The 18,249-nt window shown below is 38.2% G+C and overlaps 1 protein-coding gene across 15 annotated transcripts in view; it reads right to left on the bottom strand.

Annotated features, from left to right (window-relative positions):
* The window catches only part of NUMB (NUMB endocytic adaptor protein), a 98,843-nt gene that overhangs the window by 24,006 nt on the left and 56,588 nt on the right, over window positions 1–18,249 (bottom strand). For 13 of the 15 annotated variants that reach the window (XM_050975125.1, XM_050975124.1, XM_050975123.1 and 10 more), the window contains exon 2: window positions 10,386–10,529. The exons of the other annotated variants lie outside the window; for them this stretch is intronic. In XM_050975125.1, coding sequence (XP_050831082.1) covers window positions 10,386–10,511 — 126 coding nt within the window. In that variant the 5' untranslated portion in view covers window positions 10,512–10,529. The remainder of the gene's footprint in view (window positions 1–10,385; window positions 10,530–18,249) is intronic. 15 annotated transcript variants of the gene reach the window in all.

Genomic DNA, 18,249 nt, shown 5'->3' with positions numbered 1-18,249 from the left:
GATTGTTTCAAAAATTTAATAGAAATTGGAAAGTTGAGGCTTTTTTATGCAAGGCAAGATGCTCCAGAACAGGAAGCTCTATATATCATTAAACTGCTGAAATATTTACAATATCTTAAGTGACAGAGAGCTTTAGCATTAAATCTCACCATGTGGCATTTTTTTAAACAGAATTAAATGTGGATTGAACAATTCGGGAAGAATTTCATTGAAATCAGCCCTCACAGCTGGAGAACAGCTTGAAAAATAAGTTGCACTGAAATTAGAAGGTAAATAAAAGATCTGACTCTTTAGAGCTTTTTCAAAATGAGCTCTGTGAGGCTGAAGCCTTATAATTGAATGCTGGAGCTGCCAAAACAGCAACTGTACTCCCTCAGTTGAGCTTGCTGAACACTTGCGCAAGATCTTCATTTCTCCAGAGCACGAAGCAGAACATTTTAATCCTAAAAATACACAAACAGTAACAACTAAAGATGCAATTACTGTGTGTCTGGAAGTACATATGTACATCATCAACTACTCTGTTGTGCCATGACTTCTCTGGGAGAAGTTCCAGATGCAGAAATTTTGTTGTACATTTGTCATGAGAAAGTTTTGGGTTTAGTAACTTCTCTTTAAGACAGTGATAGAGACAGGAACAAGCCTGAGGTCTGTACTGCACAGAAAAAAAAAAATGTGTAAGGAATAAACCATCTCGTTTGCATGACCATTTGTATCATCCATACAGAAGGCAACTTTCAGATTTCCTGACCTATCTGCACATCTCATTTACTTCAGTGCAGCCAGAATGTTTCCAACTGAAGATTCAAACCATTCAGCCCCTGTACTTGGCAACCTGCCTTTTGCTTGGAAAAGGGAGAAATGGAACAGAGTAAATATTGCCTCATGTCACACTGCAAAACAGACAACCATTCTCCCCTGTGTTGCCAAACCTCTATTCAATCCCATGTTCCAACTTCCAGCAATCAGTCATGCCACTGCTGCTGGAGACAGCAAGTTTAGCTGCAGTTTTCAATACTGCTTCCACTCCTGTGAATGGAGACATTATTACACATATCAAGTGCATCTATCCACACCAAAGGGGTACAATCCACAGACTTCACTGAGCATCAATCAATTCTGATTTTTTAAATAAATTACACTGTCACACAATACTTCTTATGATATAGAGGACAAAAGGTACTTTGTTTGTATTCACATATTACACTTCTAGCTCTTCATACAAAGAGAAAAACACTTGTTCTTGCCATTGCAGAAGCCAGTTCTGTAGAAGCCAATAGCTCATCATTAGCACTGGTGTTGAACATCTTACAGCAACTTCAAAATTCTTCTTGCTTTGGTTTCTAATTTTTCTGGGATGGAGTGGTGGTGTGTTAATTGCTTACACGTACCAATATACTTTTCTTTCTTGTAAAAATAAATTTTCATTCTATAACCAGAATGCTGTGGTCCTCTTCATAGCCAAATGTCCCTTAAGCAGGTCCCCTTCCAAGTCTTCAAGCTTATTTCATCAGTCTGAGAGTAGATATACACAGCTTCTGTATTTAACTAGTGCTGCAATATTTATCTCGTTTTTAATGGATTGTCATCAAAGACAAAAATATTTCCTCAAGAAGATTGGCAAGAAACTGTCAAAACTGAAACCTCTTCTAGTGTTTATATTTTAAATAGAAGTGCTAAATTGTAAATCTATCTTAACTTAGCCTTAAATTTGAAATATTAGCTCAGCTTAATAATGCAGCAGCATTTTATGAGTGAAATTTCCAAATTTAATAAAGGAAATGCAGCTACTAGTTAGAGTCAGAAATTAAAGTTAAAAACCAGAATTCAGGATTTCAGAAAAATAAACTATTGTTAAACTCTGTTGTTACATTAGCAGAAAAGGATTACATGGAAACTACTTTAAAGCAGATACACAAATCCCACACTTCTATATCCAACCTTTCAGGATCTTTGAAAGGAACTTCCCTTTCAAACTAAAGGAGAAGAAATATACTCTTGAAGTGCCTGGGCAGCCACTGTCCTATATAAGCAAAATCTCATGCAAATCCATGACTGCACATTATCACAAACACACTCAAGGACTGGGACACGTAATCCACAGAGCTGCCTAAGCCATACCGTGGTGGATGATGACTTTGAGAACAGAAAGGAAAGGAGTACACCTCTGACATATTTGCAAAGAGCATTTCTTGTCACAGGGATTGTTGCAGCTAGCATTCCTGGAGAAAGTGAGTACTTTTCCATCAGGAAAATGCATATATCAGGAATGCAGTATTAATATTGAATGCACTCCTACTTAATTTCCATAGCAACCAGTGAATGATAGTCATGACATCAGCAATTCTCAGACATAAGTTGTTCTGTAAGAGATTTAATCGTTATACCAGAAATTACCCAGCAGTGCTTTTACAGAAAGCTAAAGTCCATGTGGGCAGAGTCCACATACTGAGTAACATAACATAAAAGCTCTAATCCAAATAAAATACTTTCAGGGGCTGTTGGAGAAAAGTCCTTAATGCAAACATTATTAAATAGAAGCACTGCTTATATTAACATTTTTAGCGAAAAGAAGATGAGATTATGGTACAGCAAATTGAACAGAAACCAAAAAACTTTCCCTCTTCATCACTGATTTTCATGTTCTCTTTTGCTGAAGATGCTGTTTGGTACCAATCTCAAACCAAACATAAAGCAATTGACACAGGAACAAGTTAAACTGGCATGCAGCAAAGCATCCTTAGAATTTGAAAAGTGCTTGCGAAAATTTATTCTTTTTAGCATTTTAAACATCTTCCAACTTCATCTAAAAACCAACCACTCAAGTTACCATAACAAGTGTTTCTGGTGAAGTTTTCCTACTGCCTTCTCACAAATACATGCTATTGAAATTGCTCCTACTAAAACACCAAGGGCTGATTTATCAGGTCAGGAAAAAAACATAACCTGTGTCCTAGTACAAGCAATGCTGCCCTGATCTTCTTTGTTTTCATTTCTCTCTCAAATACTCAACTGATTCAGTTTTCAAAATTTCAAAGTTCAACAATAACAGCTGGCAAAAACATCCTTCACCAGAGCTCCTTCAACCTGGACAACTCACTCAAGCCAGTTCTGCTCAAGTCTGGTAATATGCATTTACAGTTTCTCTTTGAAACAGACTCAGCTACACAAATAATTGAAGTTCCCTCTGTATCAGCAGATGTTCACATACACTGTTTTATTTGCAGTAACAGATTAGGTTCTTTGGATTACATTTGAAACTAGATGGACATAGGAAATGAGCTTACTTGAAGTCTTGGCCAAGGTGTCGTGTGCTGGGAAACGAGCTGCTACCAAGAGAAGCACATCAGCATTTCTTGGTATTTTTCCTAGAGGCAACAGCATTCCTCTTTCTTCCTCTGGAAGTTCTGGTGTATTATTTGCAACAGTAAGACTGACTACTTGACACCTGCATGTGCAGATATGCTTCTAGAATTGGCATTGCTCAAGAATTAAAGCCTGAGCACCAAAGTTTCAGAGTGAAACGCTGTCTTGCAAGTAGACATAAGCTTAAATCCAGAAATCCTGGATACGTCTTAAAGCTGAGCTACTTTACCACTGACTTCTAAGATTTACATTCCAATGTTCAATTTTATTTCTCTCCTCTCATACCCATGCTCCTGCTTTCTAAATTTATTAGTTTCAAACAAATGTTTGCTCAGATAAAGCTGTAGAAGCACAGACAACAGAAACTCTATGATTACGCATCGACAAAGTTTAATTTTGCTTAGTCAAGAGCAATAGGTTAGTTAGGATGCTACACACGTCACCAGAAATCAAAATGTCTCATCTCACCAACTTGTTAAATTCCCAAAACAGGAACCATAGCAGCTTATGACTGCTAAATGTCTCTGAATAACGAGGATCAAAAGAATCCAAAGCAGTACCTATACCAGTAGTTCTCTCTATTTTTTACATCACACCCACCTAAGAGCCACTCTGAGCATTTCACGTGCTGGTTCTCACACAACCTTTATCACTGCCAACAGAAAAAACACTGTGAGTCAGGATACTGAAGATGCAATAAAGAAGCTCAAAACAGGATATACAAATGCTATATTCTTAATTTTCTTACAAATCCCTAAAATGAGGCAGAGAGGGAACTCAGAAAGTTATGTAGGACAGCACTTGCTTCAGGGCAGGATCTACTTCCACATCTACATCAGAGAAGTCAGCCTTGAAGTATTATGACATTTCTGTAACTGAAGATCAGAAGGCTAGACCTTCTACCCTGTAGTTTACATGTCTCACTGCAGAAAGGGATGTTATTTTGCTGAGTTGTTATTGAAAACGTATATCCTAAATTTCCCTTGATGCAGCTAAACACACTATTTCTCCTAGTCCTATCACAGCTTCACACATGTATTGTCAGACTTTGGTTTTCAACTGTATGCTCTGATGTGCAATTCCTATTTTTCCAGGAATTCGGCACTATTTAATAAATTTAAAACTTTCTTTAAAAAAAAGAAAATATAAGGGAAAAGCAAGTGTTGATACCATGAAGTTTTATACACACACTGCACAAGTGCCTACTGTACCTTTTCTTCAACTCCTGCAAAAAATTCAGTTTCCATGTACGACACTGAGGATCTCCTAATTTTAAAAAATAGAATTAAAAAGTATAACCCAATGAGAACTTTTTGATTTCCAACACCTAAATTACATTTAAAATAAATATTTCTGCAAGGCAATCCAAACCATTTTAATTGTCCTATCTTTAAAACAACCTGAAGTTTATAAAACTATTTAAGAATTTCACCTTTGCCAAAGACAGAAGGTTTTTAAAACTCAGCAAGAACCTGCATTTAAAACTTTTTGTTTGCAAGGCCATTCAAACAAAACTAAGGGTTGGACACGAGGGTAAAAAGCTTAAAATTAGGGATTGCCTTACATTCCTTTTAGCCATGACAAAAATGCATAGGAATATATTGGAGGTAAGCTTTACACCTTCCATTATAATCACCATCTTTTATAATTAGCTGACTTCCAGCCTTTTTTTTTTGTGATGTTAAATGCTGCAGGATTTTCAAAAATGCACCATTGCTTGCTGAGGGTTAGCATTCACAGGAATGATTACTGTTCACTGCTAACATGAGTTCATGCCTTCAGAGGTAGAGATTTCTAGTGTTTAATGTGCAAGGCTGTAAAACATTTCAGAAATCAGCAGCTTTGTCACATTGACTTCTTAAAAATACTTAACATAGTTTCCAAAGACTATTCAAGTACATCAGGCTTTCACAGTGAAAAATATCACATGCTTAACTTAAAGGCACTTCAGCATCACGCTGGTGAATTCTTTCACAGCTATTACTTCAAACTAGAAGTGCATTTAAGACATAAAACAAAAGTCACAGTCACCTGTGCTGTTACCCGTCTTTCTGACCTGAAGAAACAGAATGCAAGCTGTTTTTATAAACTTATTAAATATAAGAAGTTATTTTTAATATGAGAGTTATAAATTTGACATGAAGCAATAAAGTTCAATATGTAAATTCCAAAACCAAACAGGACACCTGGGCAGCCATGAGTGGTGTGAGAACACAAAGCAATACAGTGTCTTCCAAACACCTCCCATCAAATCAAGGGTTAGACAGGAAACAGTTCAAGAGTACTTGTTCTGAAAAGGCAATTCTTTTATATACAAAGTACAACTGAATCCATACAATTGTTATGGACTAACACAGAAATCTAATTCAGTGTAAAGGCCAACTCCAATGATACCAGGTACTCAGCAGCAAACCCTGGATGCCAGAGATAGAAATGTGGTTTGTTACTCTTCCACACCAGCTTTTTTACCAACATCTTTAGCCTTCTAGGTCGAATTAAAAAATGCAAGTAAACCTGCAGTTGATATTCGACAGCAGCCTTAGATGCCTTAAGGTCAAAAGAGACTGACCACCAAGAACATGGAAATGACAGAACAAAACTAATTAAATTATCCAAGATCCACACAACTGTTGCATCTTCTAGAACACCATGTAGTAACCTGGTTAATATTCTGTTAATATCCTTTTGGTCAGAACCACCAAGAATTTGCAAATGTTTTGTTTGTTTAGTTCTCTTAGGTAAAAGGAAATGACCTAATTTTTCTGATATAGATTTCATAGACCAGTTACTCCAAAGAGCATTTGTATGAATGAAAACCACTTACCCAGAGGGACACTCGAAAAGGCTTTTCACACAAAAGAAGCCCTAGTGTCAAATATTTTAGTCATTATACCACAGAACAGCTGCATGTTTTCAGTGAGGTAGTGTCTGGAGCAAGAAAGCAAGTTTGAAAATGTGTACGTCAATGAACTTCATTTGTTACAATTCTAACATATAAAATTGTGTATAAATAAACTAGAGCTCTGATAAGCACAGCTGTAATGTCTGTTAGAACATTCAACTTCTAATACTTTTAAATACAATCTCTTCATCTAACACCCCGATATACTGCATGTATCTGGTACTGGTTTTCTCTCAGAGGAAGGATTCACTACTGAAACACAGTATTTACCTTTCAGTTTGTTAGGACAGTGGAAAAGAATTTGTCCCTGAAAACAGACTTATGCACAGACTTCAACAGATGTACCAGTACCACATTTAATAATGGGGCAACTCTTGTTGAACACCTATAAAAGCTGCAAGGTATTATGCCTCCACAACACCAAAGTTAGGAGAGCGACACCATTCAAGTTCCCTATGGAACAGCAAAGGTCTGCAAGTCATTTTTCTAAACACAAGTTTAACATCCTTTCCATACATTTGAAGACAGACAGGACCTATCTCTCTTTGGCTCTTCTTTCAACATAACTTTAGTGGATTCAAAGGAGTTTACACAGAAGAGCACTACAGGCAAGTCAGCAGCCATTGCACAGCCCTATCCTGGAGTGTCAGCTTACCACCTCAGGTGTGGTTAGATTTCCAACACAGAGAAGATCTGTAATTACATCTACACAAACTGAGATGACAGAGAAAATATGATCAATACCTGGCTGCCTGCAACACAGCCCCACCAACTAGCAGAAAAGCACAGACTTTAACAAAAAGGAATGCTATTGACCAAAAGGAACGGTATTCATTCATGATTATCACCACCTCCAAATTTATGAGCACAGCACTGGAGAGAACCAACTGTGGACCAAATCTACTTCCCTGAATTTTAAAACAACATGAAGGAATGTAACAGGAATTTTGCCTGTATTTTCCACAGAACATCTTCTCTCCCAAAGGGAAGACGATCCACAAATGTATCAGAGTTGCTCAAAATCCAACAGAACACTTAATGACTTTAACAATAAGGATCAGCTGTGGACATAGCACAGGAAGAGCTTCAAGAAACATGCCAACATAGAAAACCTTTCAGTAACATTAAATCTGTTTGCAGTACAGCATCCTCCAAGCACAATGAATAAGGCAGCTACTGGAGTCCCTGTCTGACACTAACAGAGTGAAGCCTGAAGGCAGGATGAAATCCTATTTGCAATATGACTTTCGAAGTGCTTCCACATGCTCTGTAATGTCTGAAAAAGGATAAATCTGTGGTAGCACTCTACAAACACCCAAGCTCTGGGCAAAATATAAATACCCAAAGGCACGTAGTTAAAAACCAAACCAATTTAAGAGATCTTTTTTTTCCAGAGAAACCAAGAACAAACGTTCCCTTATAGGTTTGCACTAGTCTCCTGTCCCTTATCTCAACAAAAAAAAAGTGTATTAGCATCTTACCTATATAAAATAGCAAGCATTATAAGTAACAAAGCCCACATCTTAGCTGCTACCACACTAGTCTCATATATTTTACTTTCAAACAGAAAATCCTACAGACAGCTGCAGCAACATTTATTAAGAATTCTCAGGTCTCCACTGAGTACAGATGAAGTCTTCATCACCCCTGAAAGCATGACCAGATTCTGGTCTTGCTACTCAGTTATGCTTTGAACGCCAAAGAATTTCAGGCGATTTTTAGAGAGCAGGCAAAGCAGATCATAAGAAGTAAGAATATGCTAATCCTGTGCACCCCCTCCCCAGCTCCCCCAACATACTGAAGTGTGGTTGAGCAGCTACACTACAGACAACAGACTACTTTGGAATTCCCACTGCAAAACTTATAGAAAACTCAGCTATATTCACCATCTTTTATATTGAATGCATTTCTATTCATTAAACATTCTTCCCAAAATATCTCACTTTGTCCTGATCCACTGAGGAGTATCAGGAAGAAAAGTCACCCCGTCAGATATTTTAGGACATAGGAGACTGCATACTTTTCCTGGAGTGTATGAATTCCCAAAAAATACCCAAGACAGGCGTAACAGGATACTCTCCTTCAATAGCACAAAGTTCTATTCTTTCTGTGAGCAAAACACAGTACCACCCACTAAAGCGATGACTCCACATCTGGTTTATCTTGTTCCCTCACAATGGCATACTTCCTGTCTCTATCTATTCAACACCAGTTAACACCCACTCTGCATCTCAAGCCTTATAAAAATTTCCACTCTGTCTATACCAAGGCACACTACATTGGACAATAAATTCTAATCAAGTAAGATAAAACACCTCTTAGTATTAAATTGTTCTGAATTTAAGTTTTCACCTAATTGCAAGTTCTTTAGATATTAATACTCTACACCATTCTGACCAAATCAAGAAATGTCCCTTACATTTACTTTAAAAGCATTTTTTCCCGAAGAACAAATTAAATTAATTCAGTGATTTCCAATTAAAAGCAGACTAATGAGTGCATCTAAGTCCCATTTTGATGACAGGATGCAAAGATTCATCCATTTCTCTGCCTTTTCAGCACAGAATAGGCCAAAAGCTTTTTTGACTTTGGGTACATGTGCCCAGAATAGATGAATGGTTCATTTAAATACAGGAAGCACTTGTCATTAGAAGTGCAAGTCCTGCCTGAGAGTTTAAAAAAAAGTCAGTCTTTTAACAGTGTGGAGTGGTTCACACCCTTTGTGTTCAGTAAAGGACTGAAAAAGTCTGAATAAACTAAATGCCTAGAAACTGGGCACTCTGCTTTTTAACCTGTGTAATGCCTAAGTTATGAAAAAATGACCATCCTCAAACTTACAGCTCTGCTCTCTCCTAGACAGCGTTAAACCTTAATCTAAGTTTGAGCTTTCCCAGAGCAATTACTTTCAAAGCTTTGGCAAAACACCATCTCTGTTCAGGACTGAATTACAGTTCCTTCCTCTTAGCAGAAAAATAACTCAAGACAAAATATGCACGCAGCCATGAACTAGAAATGTTGTATACACTTGAGAATACGTAAAAGCACAAAAGCAACTCTAGCAGGGTAAAGCAGGGCATTAACCTCGTGTGAAAGTTACCTCATACTTACCAATCCGAACTTCACAAAAACATGCAACAGTCAGTTTAAAGAATTCCACCTAGCAACATCACATGTAATGTGACAGAATTACTTAAAGCATAACACAGAGAAAAACTAATGCAAGGCCCGTAGGTGTCAGAACCATAGACTGTGCTCCTTGTACACTGAAAGTTAACCCATTAGCTTTCCTCAAGCATCATCTGCTTCCAACCTATTGTAGATCTACTATTAGTGTAACTTGAGGAAGAAAGGGGAACATATGCAACAAGCCACCCTAAATTTTATATTTATTTTTATTCTGGTATTTATTAAGTATTAATATTAAATACTATTCTAAAGTATTAAAATATTGTTTCTTAAATAAAGAGGAAGGAGAATTGGACACAAAAAAGAAAATCTCTATCTATAATACTCTGATAATCTGGAATGAGTTACCAGAATTTTAAAAGGTAATTTCAGTTTCATATGCATTAATAGTCTGTAATATACACACACAAGATCATAGCACAGAGGCATTCTCAGAAGTTAGCAAGTGCTTCTAACCTCATGCACTGGGTTGAAATCACAGGTGTTACTTGAAAATATTTTCAATTATTGAGAGGGAGGAAGGATTGCTTTCAGAGCACAGCCCACCACTTACCTTACATGTCAAACTGTAACCACAACTATACATTTAACAGAGAGAACTGAGTACCTTTTCACGCAATCCAAGAGGACTATCATTTCTGATCTTCCAGAAAAATGAAGACAAATATTGTATTACTCCTCTACCAAGCTACATGATTTATTTCAACTAGATAATAATGTAGGATATCTCAGACTGGTTTTCCAAGGCATTTGTTATATGAGCCATCTGGTTTTAAGAAAAAAGCCACATCCTTTGCAATGAGAGCCAACTGTAAAATAGGTCAGCATGTAATGAAGCATGTCTCTGGTTTATGCTTGCCAAAAAAAGCCAAATAACAATTCATGGCAAGAGTACCTCATGGATACCCAAAAGAAGAGCAGTGACTCTTACCTTAACAGGAAAGCTACACTTGCCAGTACGAACGCCTTCTTCGTCAGTCTGCCACTGATGAGGCCTGCTGGCCTCTGGGACATAGACATCTTTCTTTCTCCTAAAGCTTTGCCGTAATTTGTTCATTTCTCAGATTTCCACGTCCTAGAAAAAGAAAAAAAGAATACTGCCAATAGGCACCAAACACACATTTAGCCACTTTGGGTCAACCACTATGATGACAAATGATGCTGTGGAAAACCTGAGCTTTTGCAAAGATGAATGGAAGGGCCTGTGAGAGGAAAATATTTTGGACACAGATTCAGAAAAAGATGGGTATTCACTTCAAAATGGAAAACACAAATTCACATTACTTGTTTAACATCTTTCCACAGCAACTGAAGCATTACACCCAGGAATAAGTATTAGTGGGAGCATACAGTTACCTAAAATAGCTGACAGAGAAGCTCTGAAGAGTGATGCACGTGAAATCCTGCCTCCCCAAATTTAAACACCTACCTAAAGCAACCAAGCAGGACACCAACAGCAAAAGCTTCCAAGGCACTCACGCAAGGCAAGGATTCATAGCTCTAAAACGGCTCCTAAGATCAGGTGCTTGTGCTGTTCATTAAGTACAAGAGATAGGTTCATGCTTCTGCTGAGGGGAACAGTCCAGCCCTTGCTTAGTCTACTGGTAGAATTCTTGTGGTGAAACGAGAAATGCTTATCTTCAAAAGGGGAAGACAGTGCTGCAAATATATTTTTGAAGCCTAGAATTCAAAACTTTGTATACACTGTGCCTTCATGTATCAATTTCTACATACAATCCATCTATGCTTTAGACTTGCTTACCTTTACTAGAATCAGACTAGAGTTAACCAAGAAGCTATCAGCAAAATTATTACTAATAAAAAGACTCGATATTCACCTAAAGAAGTAAAATCATATGGGATACAGAGTGGGGAATATTGAAGACATACTGAAAGGCTTTATGAGACTTGGTCATCATTCCTGAAAAATAAGCCTTCTCACAATCATGACATCTCATTTTGATTGAAAAAAAAAAAAAAGATGCCACAGAATGCAAGGCAGCAAAATCTAATTGGATTACACATGCTTATTTTCCCATTAGACTGAATAAACTGTAGAATATAGAAATTTACAGGTGTCAATAGCTGGCCTTTGAATGAAAGCTGCTTTAAAAGCAGTTGGAACAACATTTTAAACCTTGAAAGGAACTAGTATCTTCAAGTCAAAACCATATGACAGGTGAGAAAAATCAACACATTTTTATTTGTGGTATCTGACATTTAAGAAGGTTAAAGTCAAAGCTGAAGAAAAGTCAGAAATTAAAAGCACTGTAGAAAATGACTGCCCATGACTAATTACACATACTAAATTGTTTTGTATCTCATGGCACACTTTAGCCATGCTAAATAACAAAAAGGTGTGTTATTTTCTTAGTGACTCCCTGAAACTTCTTTCAGCAACTGTTACTTTCCTCCTCAAGCAGCAGATAATTAAAGAAGTTCCTTCCCCCTGTATCTTCCCGGCATGATACTGGCTAATTTCTCTAGAATCTTACATCTTTCCATCATATATTAAAAGAACTATTGTAAGAAAAGTAATAATTCAAAGATATACTCATGGATAAAGAAAACACCAGTATACCACTAGGACTGGGTGATTTAAGTGGGGTGATGTTCATTGTTTAAGCGCAAATAAGCACAGCAGTCACACACACAAGTTCAGTGGCACCTGAATTCCATTACTCCTGGGACTTGCAGCATTCTGGGTCCTTTCAGCAGAGGGGATAATTCCTGCAGTATTTCTACAGCCACAGAAAACAGCCACACCAAAGACCACTTTTACAGCAAACACTGCGCTCAAAGTTGCATGATGAGCATTTGAAAGCAACAAGGTGAGACATTCCAAGCAGCCCAAATCCAAACGAAAATTAAGTGAAGGGTTGGGATGTATGCTGAAGGCTATAGGCAACTGTCCCTAGTAAGTACCTAGAACAGACAGGAGGTCTAAAAGCAGTATAAATGCAGGGATGGGAAGTTGCTGAAGGATTCTCAGTCACAATTATCTGGGAAGTTGCTGAAGGATTCTCAGTCACAATTATCTGGTTATAAAGAAGTGTTAACTTCATTCCTTCATAGCTACAAAATGCTTGTCATAACTGGGAACATAAAATATTTTCTTGAATATACTTGAGTGGATTCAGAGATTAGAACATATGTGCAAAATAAAAAACACGTGCATTTCTTATCACTCAGTAAGTTGAAGTAGCTCTGTTCTGCTTTCAGCTGAGACAGAGTTAATTTTCTTCCCAGTAGCTGATACAGTGCTGTGTTTTGGATATAGGCTGAGAAAAATGTTGGTAACACATCGGTTTAGTTGTTGCTAAGAAGTGTTTACACTAAATCAAGGTCTTTTCTGCTTCTCACCCCACCCTACCATTGAGCTGGCTCCAGGGCACAAAAAGCTGTGAGGGGACGCAGCTGGGAGAACTGATCCCAGCTGACCACAGGCATGTCCCACAGCATATGGCATCAGACTCGGCCTGTAAAACTGGGGGAGGGAAGGAAAGATGGAAGGAAGGACAGTAGGAAAGGGGTACACTCAGAGTGACAGTGTCCTCCCAAGTAACCGCCGTGTGTGATAGAGCCGCGCTCTCCTGGGGATGGCCAAACACGTGCCTGCCCATGGGAAGCATTTAATTAATTTCTTGCTTTGCTTTCCTGTGTGGCTTTTGTTTTACCTATCTTTAACTCAACCCATGAAGTATTCACTTTTGATCTTCTGATTCTCTTGCCCATCCCACCAGGAAGAGCGAGCAAGCAGCTGGATGGGGTTTAGTTACCATCTGGGGTTAAACCATAACACGCTTCTACAAACATTGTTTATTTTACAAGCTAAAAGCCATTTTAAAAATCTCTGAATGTGCAAAGGCAATTCTCAAAGTTTTAAGAGGAGCTGCAAAACTTCTATTCTCCATCCAGGCTTAGAGAAGCAGTACAACAATATTACTTACGTATTTTGTTTTACAAACTGCAGAGGACTCTGTGCATCTGTCTGAAGGAATCAGAATTTCAAGGGAGGCCATTCAATCACCTTGGGCAGGTGAAACATACTGCAGCAAATCTCTGAATGGCATCTCAGCTCATAAGGACAGACACCCACTCTTGTCCCTGCTGCACACTGGCAGTGCCAGGGCAAAACCACTGCTCCAGCTGCTTCTGTGTAAAGTGCAGCAATCTGGTCAGCACATGGCTTACAGCCCAGCTGCCCGACCTTGCACTCCGGTGAGGGACAAATGGACACAGATACTCCACTCTGCCAAAAGGGGCAACAGACTCTTAAGGAGATACAATTAGATGCAGTAAGACTGGTGTCAACTTTGAAGATCTCAAGGTAACTCTGAATCTCAAAAACTTCAGTGAATAGCAAAGCAAGGACCAAGCACAGCACACAACCACTGTGCCACTTGTGAAAAACCGCAGTCTAATTGCCTTATCATAACATTTGCTTATGCGAGCCTTCTGTTGGATTTCTCCCTCCTGGGCATTACTGGTGCCCAAGAGACTGGTGCCTTATCAGATATTTATTCTGACCAGGAATCTCAGTCCCCAGGGGAGGATAAGAATAAGAGTTCCTCAACTACATTTTGTATGAGAAACTGAAGTGGCACTTTGCCCAAAGTATTTCCTTTTCATCAAAAACCAAACCCATTTTCCTACATGTTCTAATTTTGAGGTCATGTTGGCAACAAACAGTTTAAAAATAACTTATTCTGTCTGCTAGAAATGCTGACAAACAGCAAAATTAATTTCTTGTCAGGCAACCAGCAAGCTCTCTCCAATGGCCACACTTCTGTTTTCTGAAATATCAGCCTTACAAGTAGGCTGCAAAACAGTAGGTCCTATAAATACCTGTATATAAATGCTGGTAACGTGGATGTCAGGACAACATAACTAGAGTTGTCAACCTGACGGGAAAGTGTTAAATAGAACAATTCACACAGGCTGCATATTTGAGGATTCAGAAGAGAAGCACAGTGAATTGCTCCGAATAAGGGCTGAAATTTTTACTAATTTTGTCTGGAACTCAGAAAACCTAGTGAAAAGGCAAGATACGGAAATCAAAAATCTAATTAAATCACAAAACATAGTATTACATCCGAGACGAACTGGCAACAAAGGCTGAAAGTCCTGAGCCTTCTGGAGAAATAAGGAGACAGAGCCACATTGGGTCCTGGTACATTTCAAGGTTATCTTACTGCAGACAGCAAAGTATCTAAATGGTCATTCCCACTGGAGAAAAAAAAAAGGCAAAACAAACCCCAACAAAGCAAAACAAAATTACCCACACAACATGAATATCTCCACCACTTTTGTAATTCAAGAGATTTCAACATGAGACTAGACATTAGACCAGTTCTCAAAGCACCTACCTACAAAAAGTATCAAAAAGACAAATGAGTTTTTAAATTTATGTTACCATTTGTTTTCATGCAAGTTTATGCATTTTGGAAACAGAGCTCCAAAGGCAATTTAAGGAGAGCTGGAGCATCATTATTCTTCTGACCAACAGAAAAACTACCATTTACACCTTTATCAGTCCACTGACAACTCAGGGGCAGAGTTGTCAGAAACAAGACTGTCATGGATAAAAGTGCATGTTGAAGCACTCAGCTTCACTGTCTTGTGCATCATCAGGGTAAGGCTGCAGAACAAATTACTGCAAGATAAACCAGCATGTTAATTCATGTCTTGTTAGCTGCTCTGCTGTACAATTGTGTTCACTTTTACCCTTCAGTGAGCACAAGCCAGCAATTTACCCTTCAGTGGGAGATGGGTAAGCTCTCATATTAACTGAAGTTAGATCAGGAGGAAGCTGCTGATGATGCAAATTTGGAGCTTAGCTTTGCAAGAGTTTACCCATGTAGCCATACCTTTAGCTAAGCAATTCATTTACACTGTGGATAGCTGCTTCTTGCAGAGCAGTTGCTGCTACTGGGTAATCCAAACTAGAGAATCTGCAGGCCAGAAGGACAATATGGATACCTGGGAACGTGAACTTCATGCACAAATTCAACTGGTTAGATTGCAAGCTAGGATGTACTACCTATTTCACACTAAGCAACCACTGAGTTTCAACACTCAGGACAAAGAAACATCACAAACATTTTTTATCTTTCTTATGAACTCTAGCCTTTACAAAGGTTATTTAATCTGCATTCAATTATCTATTATCTTTTCTGTTTGCAATGAAAAAGGATAAAAATGGGTATTAAGTCTTCAGTCAGCTTTGAAAAACCATTCACTAGAGGTTTGGGATTACTCCCTCTTTTCTTTCAGAATTTAATCCTGTTTCCTATTTACTAATTTAGAAAAAAAAAAGTCATGGGTCAAACGAGGGCAAAGTACTCTCTGCAGCCTGCAAAAAATGCAGAGTACGGGGGGCAGGAGGGAACACCCCCTGCCCCACACACATCCACCCATTCCGAGGGCCATTCTCCTGATTTGTAGTACAAAGTCCTCCTACGAGCCAGGCACAGTATTGACACACGAACAAAATTCCTAGAAGTATGCACTTCAATCAGCAGAGAAACACAGTTTTAAAAATAATGTATTGTAGGGATCATTCTAAAATTTACAAGCCTCCATATGAAACAAATTCAATTAACTCGATACTATCAGGTCAAGTAATTTAAAAGAAAAAAAAAGGTCTCATTCATACCAGTACTGCCTGCTGGTAGTACTGGCCACACACAGGTGAGGACTAAGCAGCTGCACAACCATCTGCTCCCTTATGTGCTCTTCCCCAGTGAAATACATCTAATACTGCTGAAGGGCCAAGCCAAAGAGTTTTTGCTCAGAAATCCAGAGCAAAAAGCTCATCCATCTCTAATATGTTTTTCTCACATTTTTTGACAGCAAAGCTTTCTGAATCAGGATGCATTCTTCCTGCCAAAGCTACCTGATATTTCACACCTAAGAGGAAATGCAAATAATCTTAATCTTGTTGAAAAAAGTGTGTTTACCTAACCAATTTATTAGGAAAACACTCCAGAGACATTTCTCCACATGGCTGTTAAGATCCTTAGAAAGCTCAGGGGCTCTGAGTTCTTGTGCAAGTACAACCTGGTCACACTTGACCACAGACTAACATTTAATAGCTATCTTTTGAGCTATTATGAAAACCTCAATCATACTATGATACTATGCACCAGGAAATGTGAATAGCCCACACTTCCATATTCCAGAAGAGTATTTCACATTGCTTTTTCCAATAAAATACAGTTTACTGCTGCCACTTGAACATTATTGTCAATCTTGGCTATAACCAGGACATGAGGACATCAGTGAGGAAATATGCTTGCTTCCAGTCATTTTCTTGGGGTGAGGTTTGGGTTTGGCAGGCTTACCTGCAGTACAAACACAAGTAGAAGCAGTTCAAAACATTTAGATCTCTTCTGCTCTCTAATGTACAGTTTGAGTCCCTAAATTTAAGATGCCAATGTAAGAACATTTCATTTATAAAAAAGAGGCAAGCTAGGAAAGCAAGTTGAGTGCTGCCAAGGTAAATAGTCTGTCGCTGTCTATTATGAAGCTGCTAGGATGGAGTTTTACTACTCTGAAAAATCCTTATTAAGCATTGCTGCTAAGCAAATGCTCTCCCCTCCTCTCCCACTTACACAGTACAAAAACATGTAATGTCCTATCTCTCCAAGCCTACTGTAAAGGTTAGCCAAAACTTGCTGCAATTGCCCTGCAACAGCTTCTCTGCAATTATTCACCAGCACAAGCACACAGAGTACCCTTATCTTCTAAGGAAGAAAAGGTCACCCCATGTGTCAGATTCTGAATGCAGAACTTTGAGCCTTTTTGTAAGTTTAGACCCCATAAAATCTAATTAAATCCAGCACTGTCACACTGAAGCAAATGAAGGCAAGTAACCGTATGAGCATGCGCACTAAAATGTTAACAGGCCTATTTCGCAATACAGGCTGACTAACCACATTATTCACCACACGGCTTTCCAACCCATTCACCCTTTCATTACCCAATTAACATCTAATCATACAATACTACAAGTAAGCATTCTATCAAAATATGCATAAAAGTGAAGCATTTCTTCATTTGTTCAGCTGGCAAACACATTTTGTTGTTATTGTTATTATTATTATTTGGAGTTCAAATTAAGGGGATTTCCTTGCTGAAGATAAATTATTGGATACATAACTAAAAGTCTACTGAAGCTGTAGAAAACTCACCTTTCAGCAGTGAAAGTACTATTTAGATCATACTTTGAAAATACAGCAGAAATGGCAACCTTGAACTCTTTATGTAAAACCAAAGAGATCAGAGCTGTGACAATAATGTTTCTGACAGCATTCTTTGAAATTGTGATGCATTGTTATCATATGATGTGAAGTACAAGACATCCTCAAATCCATCAGATTTCTTGCTGTCTTATACCTGAACTACTGTATTGTGTGAGCACTCCACAACTCTTTCCAGAGCACTCGACAATTCTATCTGCACCACAGATGAGGGTGGAAGAAGGGAAAAAACAATGTTATGACAGCAACATTTTACTGGCAAAAGCCAGCCTTAAACAAAAATTGCAAACAGCTTATGAAATATCAGGAAATGAAATAATGAACTATACTCCAACACACTGTTAACAATTACGTGGCTAAAACATTCAGCTACTAGAGGTCCTGTCCTAAAGCTTAGGATTTCATAAAATACACTTTTCAAACATAAATACCTCCAGGCTGCAGCAATTAACACAAGAATCAGTATTCCACAATATTATGTAACAGAAGTATCACAAAGTAAACATTCAGACTCTTAAACTGTCACAAAAA

This window comes from Serinus canaria, chromosome 5 (genome assembly GCF_022539315.1).
Source record: "Serinus canaria isolate serCan28SL12 chromosome 5, serCan2020, whole genome shotgun sequence".
Taxonomy (NCBI): Eukaryota; Metazoa; Chordata; class Aves; order Passeriformes; family Fringillidae; genus Serinus; species Serinus canaria.
The sequence above is the reverse complement of the archived record's forward strand: the minus strand, read 5'-3'. Positions and strand labels throughout refer to the sequence as shown.